Here is a 19771-nt window from a genome sequence, read left to right as displayed (position 1 = left end):
AGTGAATTGCCTAGGAGAATGATCAGTGTGTCTTGGTCTTGAATCCATGAGATGTACATATCTAATGTGAATATCAACTAAACTTATGTTCGATTGAAGCTACACATAACTGAATGGGGGTTTACTAACTGAGGTTGTCACATCTGTAATGAGACTAAGTATATGTGGCTCCTATGCATGCATGCTCTACGTCTCTGGGAGTTGGCTTAATAACAGCGTTCATATTGGTTTGAGCATGTGCTGAACTCGAATGTTCAGGACATTGTTATTGCTGTAAGTTGTGATAACATAAGGCAACTTCAGAAAACTACGAAACAGTTCATCTTAGCAGTTACGGTGTAGTAGCAAGGGTCGTGACGGGAAAGATGTCAATACAATACGCATCATTGGGAGTCAATGAATAAAACTACCACGAATGTAAGGCTAAATCTTAATTGAAAAAAAGAGTGGATTAAAAAGAGAGTGCCTATCCGAAGAGATAAATACACCTCACGTCTTTTCCGGTTAAACGAATCCCTTGCATTATGACATCGGTTCTGTTTTGCATGATGACGGATCTGTTGCATCCATCACGCAGTTGACACCGACTCAACTGAAAATAAGCACTTCATCTCTACACAAACACAACGCCTCAATCAAAACCAGTATTAGCGTGTACCATCCTACCTCCTCTCCTTCCTTTGAAGCTGTCATTGTGGGATCTTGATTTTCCCGACCTCCTCGTTCAGATGGACTCGATAATGTGTGCAATGTATGCACAGACCTTTCGGAGTAGCTGATATATCTACGTATCAACCCAGAGAATGGCGAGGGGCTTGACGCACAACACAATCCAGAAATACTAACCCAAGTCAAGCAGGGGGCATCACGATTACAAGAAATCTACCGTAGCTCGCTTTTCAAAAAAGCATATATGGAGAAAAGGTCAAACCCACAGTGTATCAAATATCCCTTCTCTCTTTCAAGCACGCAATATCCCGTGAAAGAAAGTGTATGATGTGTGTTGCTGACGCTGTAAACATCCACGACCACGAGTAGAAATATCCCCCCCACTACAATAAAAGAGACACACACTCTGCAAAGGGGGCGGGAAAATAATACACTTCGTGTTCATGACAAGAGTTTTCAGAGTACTGGATCAAATTAGACTGGCAAGGGGTTCTGTCAATAGTGTGATGTGTCTTTTCATTTGTATCATAATCCAGTTTAGTGTGAGTGTTAGATTGAATAAATGAATCTCTCACTTTGAAGGATACAGCGCTCAATGCGAGCTGTCCATGGTGCTGAAGTTCCAAACTACAGTACGGCATTGTGCTTTGAAAGAATGGACACTTGTTCACTGAAACAAAATATATCTAACAAACCAGAAATATTACAAGGAGTATTAGATATCACGTACATTGACATTGAGTAAATAATCTTGCCAAGCCTTAAACTAGCGGCCTATAGTGCCTTTCATGCAGAGGCTTCATGCCCATATGGGACTCGTGGCCCCTCAGATTATATCTGTAAAAAAAAACTATAATAGAAAAATATTGTACCTTTTATTTTTTTTTACATTGTTACTGTTTCTCTGTAGTACTACTAGTTCCTAGCAATTTTTTGAAGTTGGCTTTAGTTAGCCCAGGTAGGCTCCCAATCTCCCAACCTCATAACTAGGTACAGTACCAAGAAGCCATTTCAGGCTATCAATCAAGTTAGAGTAGCAAGCTTGTCTAACTAACTATCTTAGGCAGAATCCCTGCTAGCAAGGTCGGTAGACTTTAGAAAAGCAAGCAATTACTAAATGTACTAAATAAGACTCACATTCCTGTCAATTATTTACCCAGATATTATAATTTGGACATATAATTAAGCATAATGATTATGGCTCTAGATTACAGTAAGAAGCTGTTTCAACTCTCCAGCCTGAGTTAATGATGCAGATTGCAGGGTTCCTTTATCTGCTGCACTGCCAAGCAATCATGGTCCACATAGCAGCTCTAAGAATAGCCATCCATCCCCAGTCCTGTTGAATGACTCTGTGAGTCATACGCGGGCCTGCATATTCTTCACAACATCATTACTCTTCCAAATGAGCGTCATGTCCTGCAAGATTCTATTTGTGATTTACAAATTGGTACAAATTCCTTGTTGCTCACAAACACAGGGCTGATTTGTCATTGAGTTAGTGTTGAAGGTGTGTGTGGGGTGTGTGGAATGGTGTGGGTGTGTACCAGAGAGAGAGAGAGACAGAAATACAGTACCTTCAGAAAGTATTCAGACCCCTTGACTTTCTCCTCATTTTGTTAGGTTACAGCCTTATTCTAAAATAGATTAAATAATCAGCAATCAACACAATATCCCATAATAAATGACAACACAAAAAAATATGTTTATCAATTTAGCAACCTGTTTGGAAAGGCACACACCTGTCTATATAAGGTCCCACAGTTGACAGTGCATGTCAGAGCAAAATCCAAGCCATGAGGTCGAATAAATTGTCCGTAGAGCTCCGAGACACGATTGTGTCGAGGTGGGGAGTTTGGGGATCTTGGTCAGGGAGGTGACCAAGAACCCGATGGCCACTCTGACAGAGCTTTAGAGTTCCTCTGTGGAGATGGGAGAACCTGCCAGAAGGAAAACCATCTCTGCAGCACTCCACCAATAAGGCCTTTATGGTAGAGTGGCCAGACGGAAGCCACCCCACAGTAAAATACACATGACAGCCCACTTGGTGTTTGCCAAAAGGTGCCTAACATCTCTCATACCATGAGAAACAAGATTCTCTGGTCTGATGAAACCAAGAAATAACTCTTTGGCCTGAATGCCAAGTGTCACATCTACAGGAATCCTGGCACCATCCATGCGGTGAAGCGTGGTGGTGGAAGCATCATGCTGTGGGGATATTTTTCAGCGACAGGAATTGGGAGACTAGTCAGGATCGAGGGAAAGATGAACTGAGAAAAGTACAGAGAGATCCTTGATGAAAACCTGCTCCAGAGCTCTCAAGACCTCAGACTGGGGCAAAGGTTCAGCTTCCAACAAGACAACAACCCTAAGCACACAGCCAAGACAACGCAGGAGTGGCGTCGAGACAAGTCTTTGAATGTCCTTGAGTGGCCCAGCCAGAGCCCGGACTTGAACCTGATCTAACATCTCTGGAGAGACCTGAAAATAGCTGTGCAGCAATGCTCCCCATCCAACCTGACAGAGCTTGAGAGGAACTGCAGAGAAAAATGGCAGAAACTCCCCAAATACAGGTGTGCCAAGCTTGTAGCATCATACCCAAGAAGACATTACATTACATTACATTTAAGTCATTTAGCAGACGCTCTTATCCAGAGCGACTTACAAATTGGTGCATTCACCTTATGACATCCAGTGGGACAGTCACTTAACAATAGTGCATCTAAAACTTAGGGGGGGTGGGGTGAGAGGGATTACTTAACCTATCCTAGGTATTCCTTAAAGAGGTGGGGTTTCAGGTGTCTCCGGAAGGTGGTGATTGACTCCGCTGTCCTGGCGTCGTGAGGGAGTTTGTTCCACCATTGGGGGGCCAGGGCAGCGAACAGTTTTGACTGGGCTAGGCGGGAGCTGTACTTCCTCAGTGGTAGGGAGGCGAGCAGGCCAGAGGTGGATGAACGCAGTGCCCTTGTTTGGGTGTAGGGCCTGATCAGAGCCTGGAGGTACTGAGGTGCCGTTCCCCTCACAGCTCCGTAGGCAAGCACTACTTGAGGCTGTAGTCGCTGTCAAAGGTGCTTCAACAAATTACTGAGTAAAGGGTCTGAAAACTTACAGTTGAAGTCAGAGGTTTTACATACACCTTAACCAAATACATCTAAATTTAGTTAATCATAATTCCTGACATTTAATCCAAGTAGAAATTCCCTGTTTTAGGTCAGTTAGGATCACCACTTTATTTTAAGAATATGAAATGACAGAACAGTAGTAGAGAGAATGATTTATTTAAGCTTTTATTTCTTTCATCACATTCCCAGTGGGTCAGATGTTTACGTACACTCAATTAGCATTTGGTAGCATTGCCTTTAAATTGTTTTACTTGGGCCAAACGTTTTGGGTAGACGTCCACAAGCTTCCCACAGTAAGTTGGGTGAAGTTTGGCCCATTCCTCCTGACAGAGCTGGTGTAACTGAGTCATGTTTGTACGCCTCCTTGCCCACACACGCTTTTTCAGTTCTGCCCACACATTTTCGATGGGATTGAGGTCAGGGCTCTGTTATGGCCACTCCAATACCTTGACTTTGTGTCCTTAAGCCATTTTGCCACAACTTTGGAAGTATGCTTGGGATCATTGTCTATTTGGAAGACCCATTTGCGACCAAGCTTTAACTTCCTGACTGATGTCTTGAGATGTTGCTTCAATATATCCACATAATTTTCCTACCTCATGACACCATCTATTTTGTGAAGTGCACCAGTCCCTTCTGCAGCAAAGCACCCCCTCAACATGATGCTGTCACCCCCGTGCTTCACGGTTGGGATGGTATTCTTTGGCTTACAAACCTTCCCCTTTTTCCTCCAAACATAACAATGATCATTATGTCCAAACAGTTCTATTTTTGTCTCAGCTGACATTTCTCCAAAAACTACGCTCTTTGTCCCCATGTGCAGTTGCAAAACGTAGTTTGGCTTTTTTATGGCGGTTTTGGAACAGTGGCTTCTTTCTTGCTGAGCGGCCTTTCAGGTTATGTCGATATAGGACTCGTTTTACTGTGGATATAGATTATTTTGTACCCGTTTCCTCCAGCATCTTCACAAGGTCCTTTGCTGCTGTTCTGGGATAGATTTGCACTTTTCGCACCAATGTATGTTCATCTCCAGGAGACAGAATGTGTCTCCTTCCTGAGCGGTATGACGGCTGCTTGGTCCCATGGTGTTGATACTTGCCTACTATTGTTTGTACAGATGAACCTTCAGGCGTTTGGAAATTGCTCCCAAGGATGAACCAGACTTGCGGAGGTCTACAATGTTATTTCTGAGGTCTTGGCTGATTTCTTTTGATTTTCCCATGATGTCAAGCAAAGAGGCACTTTGAAGGTAGGCCTTGAAATACATCCACAAGTACACCTCCAATAGACTCAAATTAAGACAATTAGCCTATCAGAAGCTTCTAAAGCCATGACATAATTTTCTGAAACTTCCTAGATGTTTAAAGGCACTGTCAACATAGTGTATGTAAACTTCTGACCCACAAGAACTGTGATACAGTGAATTATAAGTGAAATAATCTGTCTGTAAACAATTGTAGGAAAAATTACTTGTGTCATGCACAAAGTAGTTGTCCTTACCGACTTGCCAAAACTATCATTTGTTCACAAGAAATTTGTGGAATGGTTGAAAAATGAGTTTTAATGACTCCAACCTAAGTGTATGTAAACCTCCGACTTCAACTGTATGTAAATGCGATATTTAGCAAAACATTATAAAAACCTGTTTTTGCTTTGTCATTACGGGGTATTGTGTGTTGATTGATGAGGGGGAAAAAACATGTAAACAATTTTAGAATACGGCTGTAACATAAAAGAATTTGCAAAAAGTCAAGTGGTCTGAATACTTTTCGTCGGCCCTTTAGAAGTGATTGAGAGAGAGAGAAATAGAAAAGATTGAGAGAGAGAGAGAGAGAGATAGAAGATATTGAGAGAGGGACAGGGACAGAGCCAATACTACTATGACAAGACATCTCAAAGCACCACTATATGGAAAGTGATCCAACTCGCCAAATCTGCGTTAAAGAACTCTAACTTACAAATATGACCAATCAAAATATCAGAATAGCAGCCAGGTTACATCAGTGATAGAACAGCAGCAGGTGTGACTGAGATTGACCTTTACATATTATTCAAGCCAGCTCCCGAGCTCCTCTCTAAAAAAAAATCAAAGGAGAAAGGAAAGGTAATAAACAGCCTGGAGATATTTTTCTTCAATTGGCTTTTTGTGGAGTTGGGAGATGCTGTATAAGTGACATTTTTGTTTTATTATTTAACTTTAATTTATTCGGGGAAGCCCATTTGAGACCAGGGTCTCATTCTCAATGTTGTCTTGAGAGCAAACAATTCCCAAATCGACATGATAACCCAATAAAACAGCCAAAAAGGAACAACAAAATACTGCAGTTACGGATACACTACGTTTCAACAACGCCAATACTTTATCACAATCGAGCAAAAAAACACTCGCGGACCTCAGTGAATCCCTTCCTCCCTTGTGCCCTATTGGCACCAGTGATTCAAGACGCAATGAGGTTCGTAAATTCTTCCAAACAAGGGATGCATTAAAGCTAAAGGCTGATTTAACTCGGCTGGTAGAGACACCAGGAACCTCAAGAGTTAACCAACCCTGTGAGCGGGTTTGGTGCCTCCTATTTGTCTACTTCAACAGAGAAGTGAGATATGTTGGACGCTGGTGCAGCAGAGCTTTGCAAAAAAAAAACAACGGGAATTTATAGAAGTCCAGCCGACTTTCTGATGAAGCCGACTTTCTGATAAAGGATGCAGTGATGAGTATTAAAACCTGTCGCCTGTGATAAAGCGAAGCGCGCTATGGTACACAGTATCCAAGGGTTTTAGAGTAGTGGCTGCTGCGTTCTGATAAATGGTGTCACCACAATCAAGAGCAGGCAGGAAGGTTTCCTGTACAATCTGCTGCCTGCTGTTTAGGAAGAGGCATGATCTCTTTCTATAAAAGAACCCTACTTTAGCTTCAGCTTCTTAATTAGTTCAATCTGTGTGTTTTTTAAATGTCCATTGCTTTTGTCAATTCAAACGCCCAGTTATTTATAGGCGGGAACCTCGTCGATGAGAGAACCATCCAATCCATAAATGTGTAAATTATCTCAAATATTTCTATGAGAATTAGAAAACAACGTAAATGTAGTTTTTCCTGCATTAGGTATACATTTTAAATCAACAAGGTCTTTTGGCAAGGCAACAAAATCAGATTGAAGATCTAACATAGCCTTGTCAGCAGTAGGGGCAATCGTATACATAACATGTTACAGGTTTTTGAGGATAGACCAATATTGTTTAAATAAATAGTAAAGAGGACATGTCCCAAAATAGACCCCAGCGGGACACCTTTAGTAAAATCAAGGAAACTTGACTTATAGCTCCCTGGCCGAGGCCCATTTCACACAACCTCTGCATGAGTAGGGGATGTTCGAACAGTATCAAAGGCCTTGGATAGGTCTATAAATATGGCAGTGTAACACATCATTTAAGACAAGCATAGCTGCTGAAACGGTGCTATGTCCAGGTCTATAACCAGATGGGTGCACATTAAGAACATCATTTGGAATGAGCAGGAGAAGAGAGAGAGAAATCAAAACCACTCTCCCATTAAATATTTAAACAGGAAATCAGAGACTGTGTGTGTGTGTGTGTGTGTGTGTGTGTGTGTGTGTGTGTGTGTGTGTGTGTGTGTGTGTGTGTGTGTGTGTGTGTGTGTGTGTGTGTGTGTGTGTGTGTGTGTGTGTGTGTGTGTGTATTCGTGTGTTGCATTCGCGTGTGTGCATGCGTGCGTGTTTAAATCCTCCTCGCTCGGACTCAAGGAGAGGTGTTACCTCCACTAGAGTGCTGAAGTTCAGTCATATCCTCTAGACTGGACAGAGTCCATGTTGTGTTGTTCTATTCTCAATGAACATGTATAGGAGCCTTCCTCCCTTCTCTCCTTACTCATGCTCTGACTAATTGAGGCAATTTACATGGCGAACATCCGAAGAACACAATGCAAAACAATCCCGTATGAATATCTTGCTGTGGCAATTTGAAACACCGTAATCATCATAGCTCAATTTGAATTGACCTCGATGTGTCGGCTACACCATTTATAGATAGTCGATGAATAGGGTTCGTCTATAGCTCCAGGTGGTTTTCTAAGTGTGATATCCTGGTATTTTTAGCCTGGTGTGCTCTCCCAGCGGGGGAGAGGCTGAGGTAGGGCAGGAGTCTCGTCTGTCTATTAGGATTGTAGGTCATTGGAAACGACTCAAACGAGAGCTTGCAAGATGCAACTCTATTTCCTAAGAGGTGTCGTCACTTAGTCTCTACTTCTTTTTTTTTTTTTTTTTTGCCAAGAATCTTCACAGTGATCTTTGGTTGGGCAATGTCAAAGACATATTATCGTTGTGGACAGACAAACCGCCTATAATCTTCATTTTCATTCCTCTCTTGTGCAAGGAGAAGACACATGCTTCATGTGTTACTCAAGGCCCAGAGCTCCACTGATGTCAGTAATCAAATATTCTAATCTGAAATACTCTCAAACGGCCGACCTCCAGGGACGTGTTCCAAATAACACCCTATTCCCTATGTAGTGCGCTACTTTTGACTAGGCCGGCATAGGGTTCTGGTCAAAAGTAGTGCACTATATAAGGAATCGGGATGCAGACCAGGAGTTCCTAACCGCCAGGGCCCAAATGAGAGCCTGCAAGACCGTGTTCCGGAAGACAATGCACAGACAATATTATCCTGCAGGAGGCTGTCGATCTCTCAATCTCAATTACGGCTGCAGATTATAGTCTCATAACTCAATCATGCATTAAACAGACTAGGCCCTACGCATTGGCCTACTTCGCCACTCTGAGGCACGGGGTCAAGAGTGCATCAACTACATTTACTTATTAAACAGACGCCTACAGTAGCGATGAAAACAGCAAAGCACTCAGACAACAGGACTGCAGAACAACATGAACTCTGAAACAGGTTATGTTGCCTCCTATCCAGAGGTAGACACTAGAGAGGATGAACAAGACAAGAGTCCTCATCAAGTCATCTGTTATTATGGCAATAGACTGACCTAGCCAAAGAGCGTTTCCTCTGAATACTTAAACAGGCAGTGGACATGTACTGGAAGACAATGAGCATGGTTGAGTTGGGATGTGCTGCCCACGGGCTAGCCTAAGCCTTTGAAAAGCCCAAATACACCAGTGTAGAGAGTCGGCGCTCAACACCAAACTGAACACACAGTGCCTCAGTTACCCTGGGTGCATCCCAATAATATCTCCTTTCTCCTGAAGTGTGCACTCGTCGACTACTTTCCAAAAATCGAAAATCATAGAATGAGGTGGAGGCACGGGCTAGTGAGAGCTTCCACCTTATTTCTGATGCCAGCCATTTCCCATTCAAACCAGTGAAGGGAAGTGAAGTGCACACTTCGGGAAGGAGGAGAGATAATTGGGACATAGCCCCGTTGCCTCACATAAGCACTATAGTCAGTGAACCAGCTCAGAAGGAGATTGTCGGAGCGCCAGCTACACCGACTATATCCCTGACTTTATCTACTGTGTGGGGTTAATGAGGAGGTGTAGTGGCATACAGATAGTTACACTGAAAGTCACAGACAGACAGATAGAAATATGAGGAAGTTTCAACAACTCTAACCCACTCCTGTTGGCACTAATAATGCACAGGTCAATTGTTTTTGTTGACCCGCGCTGTCCTTACCATTGGAACAAGTAGCCCACCTCCCATCAAACACCAGTACAGCACAGCTAACATTTAAATCAGCATGCAGACCATTACAAAGGTTCACTTCGATGTGGTGATGATCTGCTGTGATTAGAGAAATCCAATGAAACAAATGAGAAAGAATGGAAGGAGATAAACATGCCACTAGGATTCATCTTCGCCCAGAGCCAGTTGACATAAGGATGCATTATAACAGGGAACTGAATTAACATCAAAATAAACGCCCAATGCAGCTAAAGTACATAACTGGCAAAAGCAAAAGCACAACTATCAACAGCATAGTGATAACCGCTTCAAACCTTACATTTACATTGCAGTCATTTAGCAGACAGGGAGTGCATGCATTTCCATACTTCTTTTCCATACTGGTCCCCTATGGGACATTGAGGTCTACATAGAATATAAAAATATATTGCCGTTCAACAGCTGTCTATGTATGTCAGTGCAGGGAGACAATTATCTCTGGGATAGAACAAGTACAGCACTGACACACTTCAGATCCCTCAGGGTCTGTGTCTATGTTTCACATGGCCCTCTCTCTTCCAGGGATCCATACCAGCCACCGGGCCTGTGTCTATGTTTCTCATGGCCCTCTCTCTTCCAGGGATCCATACCAGCCACCGGGCCTGTGTCTATGTTTCTCATGGCCATCTCTCTTCCAGGGATCCATACCAGCCACCGGGCCTGTGTCTATGTTTCTCATGGCCATCTCTCTTCCAGGGATCCATACCAGCCACCGGGCCTGTGTCTATGTTTCTCATGGCCCTCTCTCTTCCAGGGATCCATACCAGCCACCGGGCCTGTGTCTATGTTTCTCATGGCCATCTCTCTTCCAGGGATCCATACCAGCCACCGGGCCTGTGTCTATGTTTCTCATGGCCATCTCTCTTCCAGGGATCCATACCAGCCACCGGGCCTGTGTCTATGTTTCTCATGGCCCTCTCTCTTCCAGGGATCCATACTAGCCACCGGGCCTGTGTCTATGTTTCTCATGGCCCTCTCTCTTCCAGGGATCCATACTAGCCACCGGGCCTGTGTCTATGTTTCTCATGGCCATCTCTCTTCCAGGGATCCATACTAGCCACCGGGCCTGTGTCTATGTTTCTCATGGCCCTCTCTCTTCCAGGGATCCATACTAGCCACCGGGCCTGTGTCTATGTTTCTCATGGCCATCTCTCTTCCAGGGATCCGTTCCAGCCAGGCACTGGATCCTTACTCTTCACATCCCTTTCCCCTGTCTACCCCTTCCTCTGTCTTGCTCTTAATCCAGCATTCCTCCAGGGACTACAGCCTGTCTGGTAGAAATCCAGAGGCTGTTTTCTCAAAGGCAACCACTCTCTAAACTCCCTTCTGACATACCCCCTCTCCCATCGGGGGGATGTAAGTGGAGTGTTGAGATCCGCCAAAACACACTTCACCTCTGTAATGTCCTTCTGGGTCGTCTTTGGAAACGTTTATCGAAATATTTCCCCCATTCAAATCCTCCTATCAGAGCATTTTTTTATATGCTGATTTCCTCTCCCCTGCCCGGTGTAGATTCACTTTTAGCACTGAGCTTTTTCGCCTTAACGGTTGAGTAATTTGTCCAGAGGTTAACACAGCCAGTAATGCAGTGTAATTTGTTCCAGTGTGTTTCCAAACATTGCATCAGCGCCACTAATCTAGCCTGCAGATGTCACAGGGAGGAGCCCTGGCCTGGCCTCTTCATTTTTTATTTACATACCCAGAAATAATCCAGTACCTCAATATACATTATGACAAGACAACCAACCATCAAATCTCCCTTCTGTTCTGTGTACAGTACAAGTAAGATTGATTAGAATTCCATTGTGTTCTTCCACATGAAATTATTGAAATGTTCCATATCAGAATGCCCTGGTCTGGACACTGATCCTCCTCTCCACCCCTCCCTCCCCTTTCACAGTAAAACGAACGAGAACAAGAATGGCTAATAGCAGCATTTCAAAAGATGAGGCTGATGGGGAAGGCTTTTGCCCCCACTGACCCCACCCTTGCTCCAGAAATAGCCCTCCCCCTTCTCTGTCTGCTCCTGGAGTGACATCACGGATCATGGAGGGCTCTACTTGTTTGGGCAAAGCTTTACTAATAAGGAATACACAGCAAAGGCAGCCAGGCAACATTGTATGTCCTATAGTGATGCTCTGGGGCTGGTTGCACCAGGTGGGCTTACACCTGTTCCTGTTTATACTGACCTGACAGAATGGGGGAACAGTGGGGAAGCTATGGGCAACTACTAAACATATAATGTCCCCAATATTCACATAACACTTATTCCTATACTGTAAACTGCAATGCTATGGATGGAACAAAATAGGGATTACTGATTAATTGACATAACACCAACAAATTGATTTCAAGATTTACTCGATTTCAAGTTTTACAATTCAAGGATTCATCTTGTTTGTCCACAGTGTCATGTTTTGTCATTTATTATCTTGTCTTGTCCCTGTGCTTCCCATTCTATTCGTTTCCCTCTGCTGGTCTTATTAGGTTCTTTCCCTCTTTCTATCCCTCTCTCTCCCCCTCCCTCTCTCACTCTCTCGCTCTCTCTTCTCTCTATCGTTCCGTTCCTGCTCCCAGCTGTTCCTATTCCCCTAATCAATCATTTAGTCTTCCCACACCTGTTCCCGATCCTTTCCCCTGATTAGAGTCCCTATTTCTTCCTTTGTGTTCCGTTCCTGTCCTGTCGGTTCCTTGTCTAGAATTCACCGTGCTGTGTTTGTGTATCGCCCTGTCGTGTCGTGTTTTCCTCAGATGCTGCGTGGTGAGCAGGTGTCTGAGTCTGTCTGGTTCAAGTGCCTTCCCGAGGCAACCTGCTGTTCACCTGCTGTTCAAGATCGAGTCTCCAGTTTGTCCTCGTCATTTCGAGTGAAAGTTGTGTTTTTTGTTTGTATTTACTTTACTGGATTAAAGACTCTGTTTTCGCCAAGTAGCTTTTGGGTCCTCTTTCACCTGCATGACAGAAGGAACCGACCAAGGAATGGACCCAGCGACTTCAGACGCTCGTTACACTGCCGTCGAGATCCAAGGAGCCATGCTCGGCAGACACGAGCAGGAATTGTCTGCTGCTCGCCATGCCGTGGAGAACCTGGCCGCTCAGGTTTCCGACCTCTCTGGACAGTTCCAGAGTCTACGTCTCGTGCCACCTGTTACTTCCTGGCCTGCCGAGCCTCCAGAACCTAGGGTTAATAACCCACCTTGCTACTCCGGGCAGCCCACTGAGTGCCGCTCCTTTCTCACGCAGTGTGAGATTGTGTTCTCTCTCCAACCCAACACATACTCTAGAGAGAGCTCGGGTTGCTTACGTCATTTCACTCCTTACTGGCCGGGCTCGAGAATGGGGCACAGCTATCTGGGAGGCAAGGGCTGATTGCTCTAACAAGTTCCAGAACTTTAAAGAGGAGATGATTCGGGTTTTTGACCGTTCAGTTTTTGGTAGGGAGGCTTCTAGGGCCCTGGCTTCCTTATGCCAAGGTGAACGGTCCATAACGGATTATTCTATTGAGTTTCGCACTCTTGCTGCCTCTAGTGAGTGGAACGAGCCGGCGCTGCTCGCTCGTTTTCTGGAGGGACTCCACGCAGTGGTTAAGGATGAGATTCTCTCCCGGGAGGTTCCTTCAGATGTGGACTCTTTGATTGCTCTCGCCATCCGCATAGAACGACGGGTAGATCTTCGTCACCGGGCTCGTGGAAGAGAGCTCGCATCAACGGTGTTTCCCTGCTCCGCATCGCAACCATCTCCCTCCTCTGGCTCAGAGTCTGAGCCCATGCAGCTGGGAGGGATTCGCATCTCGACTAAGGAGAGGGAACGGAGGATCACCAACCGCCTGTGCCTCTATTGCGGAGTTGCTGGACATTTTGTTAATTCTTGTCCAGTAAAAGCCAGAGCTCATCTGTAAGCGGAGGGCTACAGGTGAGCGCAACTACTCAAGTCTCTCCATCAAGATCCTGTACTACTTTGTCGGTCCATCTACGCTGGACCGGTTCGGGTGCTACATGTAGTGCCTTGATAGACTCTGGGGCTGAGGGTTGTTTCATGGACGAAGCATGGGTTCGGAAACATGACATTCCTTTCAGAGAGTTAGAGAAGCCTACGCCCATGTTCGCCTTAGATGGTAGTCATCTTCCCAGTATCAGATTTGAGACACTACCTTTAACCCTCACAGTATCTGGTAACCACAGTGAGACTATTTCTTTTTTGATTTTTCGTTCACCGTTTACACCTGTTGTTTTGGGTCATCCCTGGCTAGTATGTCATAATCCTTCTATTAATTGGTCTAGTAATTCTATCCTATCCTGGAACGTTTCTTGTCATGTGAAGTGTTTAATGTCTGCCATCCCTCCCGTTTCTTCTGTCCCTACTTCTCAGGAGGAACCTGGCGATTTGACAGGAGTGCCGGAGGAATATCATGATCTGCGCACGGTCTTCAGTCGGTCCCGAGCCAACTCCCTTCCTCCTCACCGGTCGTATGATTGTAGTATTGATCTCCTTCCGGGGACCACTCCTCCTCGGGGTAGACTATACTCTCTGTCGGCTCCCGAACGTAAGGCTCTCGAGGATTATTTGTCTGTGTCTCTTGACGCCGGTACCATAGTGCCTTCTTCCTCTCCGGCCGGGGCGGGGTTCTTTTTGTTAAGAAGAAGGACGGTACTCTGCGCCCTGCGTGGATTATCGAGGGCTGAATGACATAACGGTTAAGAATCGTTATCCGCTTCCCCTTATGTCATCAGCCTTCGAGATTCTGCAGGAGCCAGGTGCTTTACTAAGTTGGACCTTCGTAACGCTTACCATCTCGTGCGCATCAGAGAGGGGGGACGAGTGGAAAACGGCGTTTAACACTCCGTTAGGGCATTTTGAGTACCGGGTTCTGCCGTTTGGTCTCGCCAATGCGCCAGCTGTTTTTCAGGCATTAGTTAATGATGTTCTGAGAGACATGCTGAACATCTTTGTTTTTGTCTATCTTGACGATATCCTGATTTTTTCTCCGTCACTCGAGATTCATGTTCAGCACGTTCGACGTGTTCTACAGCGCCTTTTAGAGAATTGTCTCTACGTAAAGTCTGAGAAGTGCTCTTTTCATGTCTCCTCCGTTACTTTTCTCGGTTCCGTTATTTCCGCTGAAGGCATTCAGATGGATTCCGCTAAGGTCCAAGCTGTCAGTGATTGGCCCGTTCCAAGGTCACGTGTCGAGTTGCAGCGCTTTTTAGGTTTCGCTAATTTCTATCGGCGTTTCATTCGTAATTTCGGTCAAGTTGCTGCCCCTCTCACAGCTCTTACTTCTGTCAAGACGTGTTTTAAGTGGTCCGGTTCCGCCCAGGAGCTTTTGATCTTCTAAAAGAACGTTTTACGTCCGCTCCTATCCTCGTTACTCCTGACGTCACTAGACAATTCATTGTCGAGGTTGGCGAGAGGTAGGCGTGGGAGCCATTCTATCCCAGCGCTTCCAGTCTGACGATAAGGTTCATCCTTGCGCTTATTTTCTCATCGCCTGTCGCCATCTGAGCGCAACTATGATGTGGGTAACCGTGAACTGCTCGCCATCCGCTTAGCCCTAGGCGAATGGCGACAGTGGTTGGAGGGGCGACCGTTCCTTTTGTCGTTTGGACAGACCATAAGAACCTTGAGTACATCCGTTCTGCCAAACGACTTAATGCCCGTCAAGCTCGTTGGGCGTTGTTTTTCGCTCGTTTCGAGTTTGTGATTTCTTACCGTCCGGGTAGCAAGAACACCAAGCCTGATGCCTTATCCCGTCTGTTTAGTTCTTCTGTGGCTTCTACTGATCCCGAGGGGATTCTTCCTTATGGGCGTGTTGTCGGGTTAACAGTCTGGGGAATTGAAAGACAGGTTAAGCAAGCACTCACGCACACTGCGTCGCCGCGCGCTGTCCTAGTAACCTCCTTTTCGTTCCTGTTTCCACTCGTCTGGCTGTTCTTCAGTGGGCTCACTCTGCCAAGTTAGCTGGTCATCCCGGTGTTCGAGGCACTCTTGCGTCTATTCGCCAGCGCTTTTGGTGGCCGACTCAGGAGCGTGACACGCGCCGTTTCGTGGCTGCTTGTTCGGACTGCGCGCAGACTAAGTCGGGTAACTCTCCTCCTGCCGGTCGTCTCAGACCGCTCCCCATTCCTTCTCGACCATGGTCTCACATCGCCCTAGACTTCATTACCGGTCTGCCTTTGTCTGCGGGGAAGACTGTGATTCTTACGGTTGTCGATAGGTTCTCTAAGGCGGCACATTTCATTCCCCTCGCTAAGCTTCCTTCCGCTAAGGAGACGGCACAAATCATTATCGAGAATGTATTCAGAATTCATGGCCTCCCGTTAGACGCCGTTTCAGACAGAGGCCCGCAATTCACGTCACAGTTTTGGAGGGAGTTCTGTCGTTTGATTGGTGCGTCCGTCAGTCTCTCTTCCGGGTTTCATCCCCAGTCTAACGGTCAAGCAGAGAGGGCCAATCAGACGATTGGTCGCATACTACGCAGCCTTTCTTTCAGAAACCCTGCGTCTTGGGCAGAACAGCTCCCCTGGGCAGAATACGCTCACAATTCGCTTCCTTCGTCTGCTACCGGGTTATCTCCGTTTCAGAGTAGTCTGGGTTACCAGCCTCCTCTGTTCTCATCCCAGCTTGCCGAGTCCAGCGTTCCCTCCGCTCAGCGTTTGTCCAACGTTGTGAGCGCACCTGGAGGAGGGTGAGGTCTGCACTTTGCCGTTACAGGGCACAGACTGTGAGAGCCGCCAATAAACGCAGGATTAAGAGTCCAAGGTATTGTTGCGGCCAGAGAGTGTGGCTTTCCACTCGCAACCTTCCTCTTACGACAGCTTCTCGTAAGTTGACTCCGCGGTTCATTGGTCCGTTCCGTGTCTCCCAGGTCGTCAATCCTGTCGCTGTGCGACTCTTCTTCCGCGACATCTTCGTCGCGTCCATCCTGTCTTCCATGTCTCCTGTGTTAAGCCCTTTCTTCGCACCCCCGTTCGTCTTCCCTCCCCCTCCCGTCCTTGTCGAGAGCGCACCTATTTACAAGGTACATAAGATCATGGACATGCGTTCTCGGGGACGGGGTCACCAATACTTAGTGGATTGGGAGGGTTACGGTCCTGAGGAGAGGAGTTGGGTTCCGTCTCGGGGCGTGCTGGACCGTTCACTCATTGATGATTTCCTCCGTTGCCGCCAGGATTCCTCCTCGAGTGCGCCAGGAGGCGCTCGGTAAGTGGGGGGTACTGTCATGTTTTGTCATTTATTATCTTGTCTTGTCCCTGTGCTTCCCATTCTATTCGTTTCCCTCTGCTGGTCTTATTAGGTTCTTTCCCTCTTTCTATCCCTCTCTCTCCCCCTCCCTCTCTCACTCTCTCGCTCTCTCTTCTCTCTATCGTTCCGTTCCTGCTCCCAGCTGTTCCTATTCCCTAATCAATCATTTAGTCTTCCCACACCTGTTCCCGATCCTTTCCCCTGATTAGAGTCCCTATTTCTTCCTTTGTGTTCCGTTCCTGTCCTGTCGGTTCCTTGTCTAGAATTCACCGTGCTGTGTTTGTGTATCGCCCTGTCGTGTCGTGTTTTCCTCAGATGCTGCGTGGTGAGCAGGTGTCTGAGTCTGTCTGGTTCAAGTGCCTTCCCGAGGCAACCTGCTGTTCACCTGCTGTTCAAGATCGAGTCTCCAGTTTGTCCTCGTCATTTCGAGTGAAAGTTGTGTTTTTTGTTTGTATTTACTTTACTGGATTAAAGACTCTGTTTTCGCCAAGTCGCTTTTGGGTCCTCTTTCACCTGCATGACACACAGTTTCATAAATCCCTTTATTTTCTCTCTTGGAACACAGACATCCCGAACACCCAAACCCTTTGTGAAGCTTACAGTAGGTAACCTTGTGCATTAATTAAATCCAGCTGAATTTTAATAGACGTTATGAGGCACATTCTGAGTCAGGGCAACATCTACTGACAACGACAAAAACACAAACAAACAGGAAGTACAGGTCAATCTAAGGTGAAGATTTAGATACTCCTACATATAGTCTATTACAGCCAATGTGTCATGCTGGTGAATGAGGACCCAAAAGCGACTTGGCGAAAACAGAGTATTTAATCCAGAATAAACTTTACAAAACAAAAAGCATAATACTACACGTAAAGACGAGAACAGACTGGAGACTTGATCGAGAACTGCAGGTTGCCTCGGGAAGGCACTTGAACCTAGCAGACTCAGACACCTGCTCACCACGCAGCATCTGAGGGAAACACGACACGACAGGGCAAAACATAGACACAGCACGGTGAATATAAATGAGGATCCGACAGGGCAGGTACGGGAAACAAGGAGAGAAATAGGGACTCTAATCAGGGAAAAGGATCGGGAACAGGTGTGGGAAGACTAAATGATGATTAGGGGAATAGGAACAGCTGGGAGCAGGAACGGAACGATAGAGAGAAGAGAGAGCGAGAGAGTGAGAGAGGGAGGGGGAGAGAGAGGGATAGAAAGAGGGAAAGAACCTAATAAGACCAGCAGAGGGAAACGAATAGAATGGGAAGCACAGGGACAAGACATGATAATAAATGACAAAACATGACAGTACCCCCCACTCACCGAGCGCCTCCTGGCGCACTCGAGGAGGAATCCTGGCGGCAACGGAGGAAATCATCAATGAGTGAACGGTCCAGCACGTCCCGAGACGGAACCCAACTCCTCTCCTCAGGACCGTAACCCTCCCAATCCACTAAGTATTGGAGACCCCGTCCCGAGAACGCATGTCCATGATCTTATGTACCTTGTAAATAGGTGCGCTCTCGACAAGGACGGGAGGGGGGAGGGAAGACGAACGGGGGTGCGAAGAAAGGGCTTAACACAGGAGACATGGAAGACAGGATGGACGCGACGAAGATGTCGCGGAAGAAGCAGTCGCACAGCGACAGGATTGACGACCTGGGAGACACGGAACGGACCAATGAACCGCGGAGTCAACTTACGAGAAGCTGTCGTAAGAGGAAGGTTGCGAGTGGAAAGCCACACTCTCTGGCCGCAACAATACCTAGGACTCTTAATCCTGCGTTTATTGGCGGCTCTCACAGTCTGTGCCCTGTAGCGGCAAAGTGCAGACCTCACCCTCCTCCAGGTGCGCTCACAACGTTGGACAAACGCTTGAGCGGAGGGAACGCTGGACTCGGCAAGCTGGGAAGAGAATAGAGGAGGCTGGTAACCCAGACTACTCTGAAACGGAGATAACCCGGTAGCAGACGAAGGAAGCGAGTTGTGAGCGTATTCTGCCCAGGGAGCTGTTCTGCCCAAGACGCAGGGTTTCTGAAAGAAAGGCTGCGTAGTATGCGACCAATCGTCTGATTGGCCCTCTCTGCTTGACCGTTAGACTGGGGATGAAACCCGGAAGAGAGACTGACGGACGCACCAATCAAACGACAGAACTCCCTCCAAAACTGTGACGTGAATTGCGGGCCTCTGTCTGAAACGGCGTCTAACGGGAGGCCATGAATTCTGAACACATTCTCGATAATGATTTGTGCCGTCTCCTTAGCGGAAGGAAGTTTAGCGAGGGAATGAAATGTGCCGCCTTAGAGAACCTATCGACAACCGTAAGAATCACAGTCTTCCCCGCAGACAAAGGCAGACCGGTAATGAAGTCTAGGGCGATGTGAGACCATGGTCGAGAAGGAATGGGGAGCGGTCTGAGACGACCGGCAGGAGGAGAGTTACCCGACTTAGTCTGCGCGCAGTCCGAACAAGCAGCCACGAAACGGCGCGTGTCACGCTCCTGAGTCGGCCACCAAAATCGCTGGCGAATAGACGCAAGAGTGCCTCGAACACCGGGATGACCAGCTAACTTGGCAGAGTGAGCCCACTGAAGAACAGCCAGACGAGTGGAAACAGGAACGAAAAGGAGGTTACTAGGACAAGCGCGCGGCGACGCAGTGTGCGTGAGTGCTTGCTTAACCTGTCTTTCAATTCCCCAGACTGTCAACCCGACAACACGCCCATAAGGAAGAATCCCCTCGGGATCAGTAGAAGCCACAGAAGAACTAAACAGACGGGATAAGGCATCAGGCTTGGTGTTCTTGCTACCCGGACGGTAAGAAATCACAAACTCGAAACGAGCGAAAAACAACGCCCAACGAGCTTGACGGGCATTAAGTCGTTTGGCAGAACGGATGTACTCAAGGTTCTTATGGTCTGTCCAAACGACAAAAGGAACGGTCGCCCCTCCAACCACTGTCGCCATTCGCCTAGGGCTAAGCGGATGGCGAGCAGTTCACGGTTACCCACATCATAGTTGCGCTCAGATGGCGAC

The 19771-nt window shown here is 46.7% G+C and overlaps 1 protein-coding gene across 2 annotated transcripts in view; it reads right to left on the bottom strand.

Annotated features, from left to right (window-relative positions):
* Positions 1-19771, bottom strand: part of LOC124011646 (inactive dipeptidyl peptidase 10-like) — a 61336-nt gene that overhangs the window by 29275 nt on the left and 12290 nt on the right. Inside the window, exon 1 of one of the 2 annotated variants that reach the window (XM_046325105.1) lies at positions 667-1036. The exons of the other annotated variant lie outside the window; for it this stretch is intronic. Coding sequence (XP_046181061.1) covers positions 667-693 — 27 coding nt within the window. The 5' untranslated portion in view covers positions 694-1036. Of the gene's footprint in view, positions 1-666; positions 1037-19771 lie in introns of those variants that run through there. 2 annotated transcript variants of the gene reach the window in all.

This window comes from Oncorhynchus gorbuscha, linkage group LG23, assembly GCF_021184085.1.
Source record: "Oncorhynchus gorbuscha isolate QuinsamMale2020 ecotype Even-year linkage group LG23, OgorEven_v1.0, whole genome shotgun sequence".
Lineage (NCBI taxonomy): Eukaryota > Metazoa > Chordata > Actinopteri > Salmoniformes > Salmonidae > Oncorhynchus > Oncorhynchus gorbuscha.
This window is presented reverse-complemented; position numbering and strand designations above follow the sequence as displayed.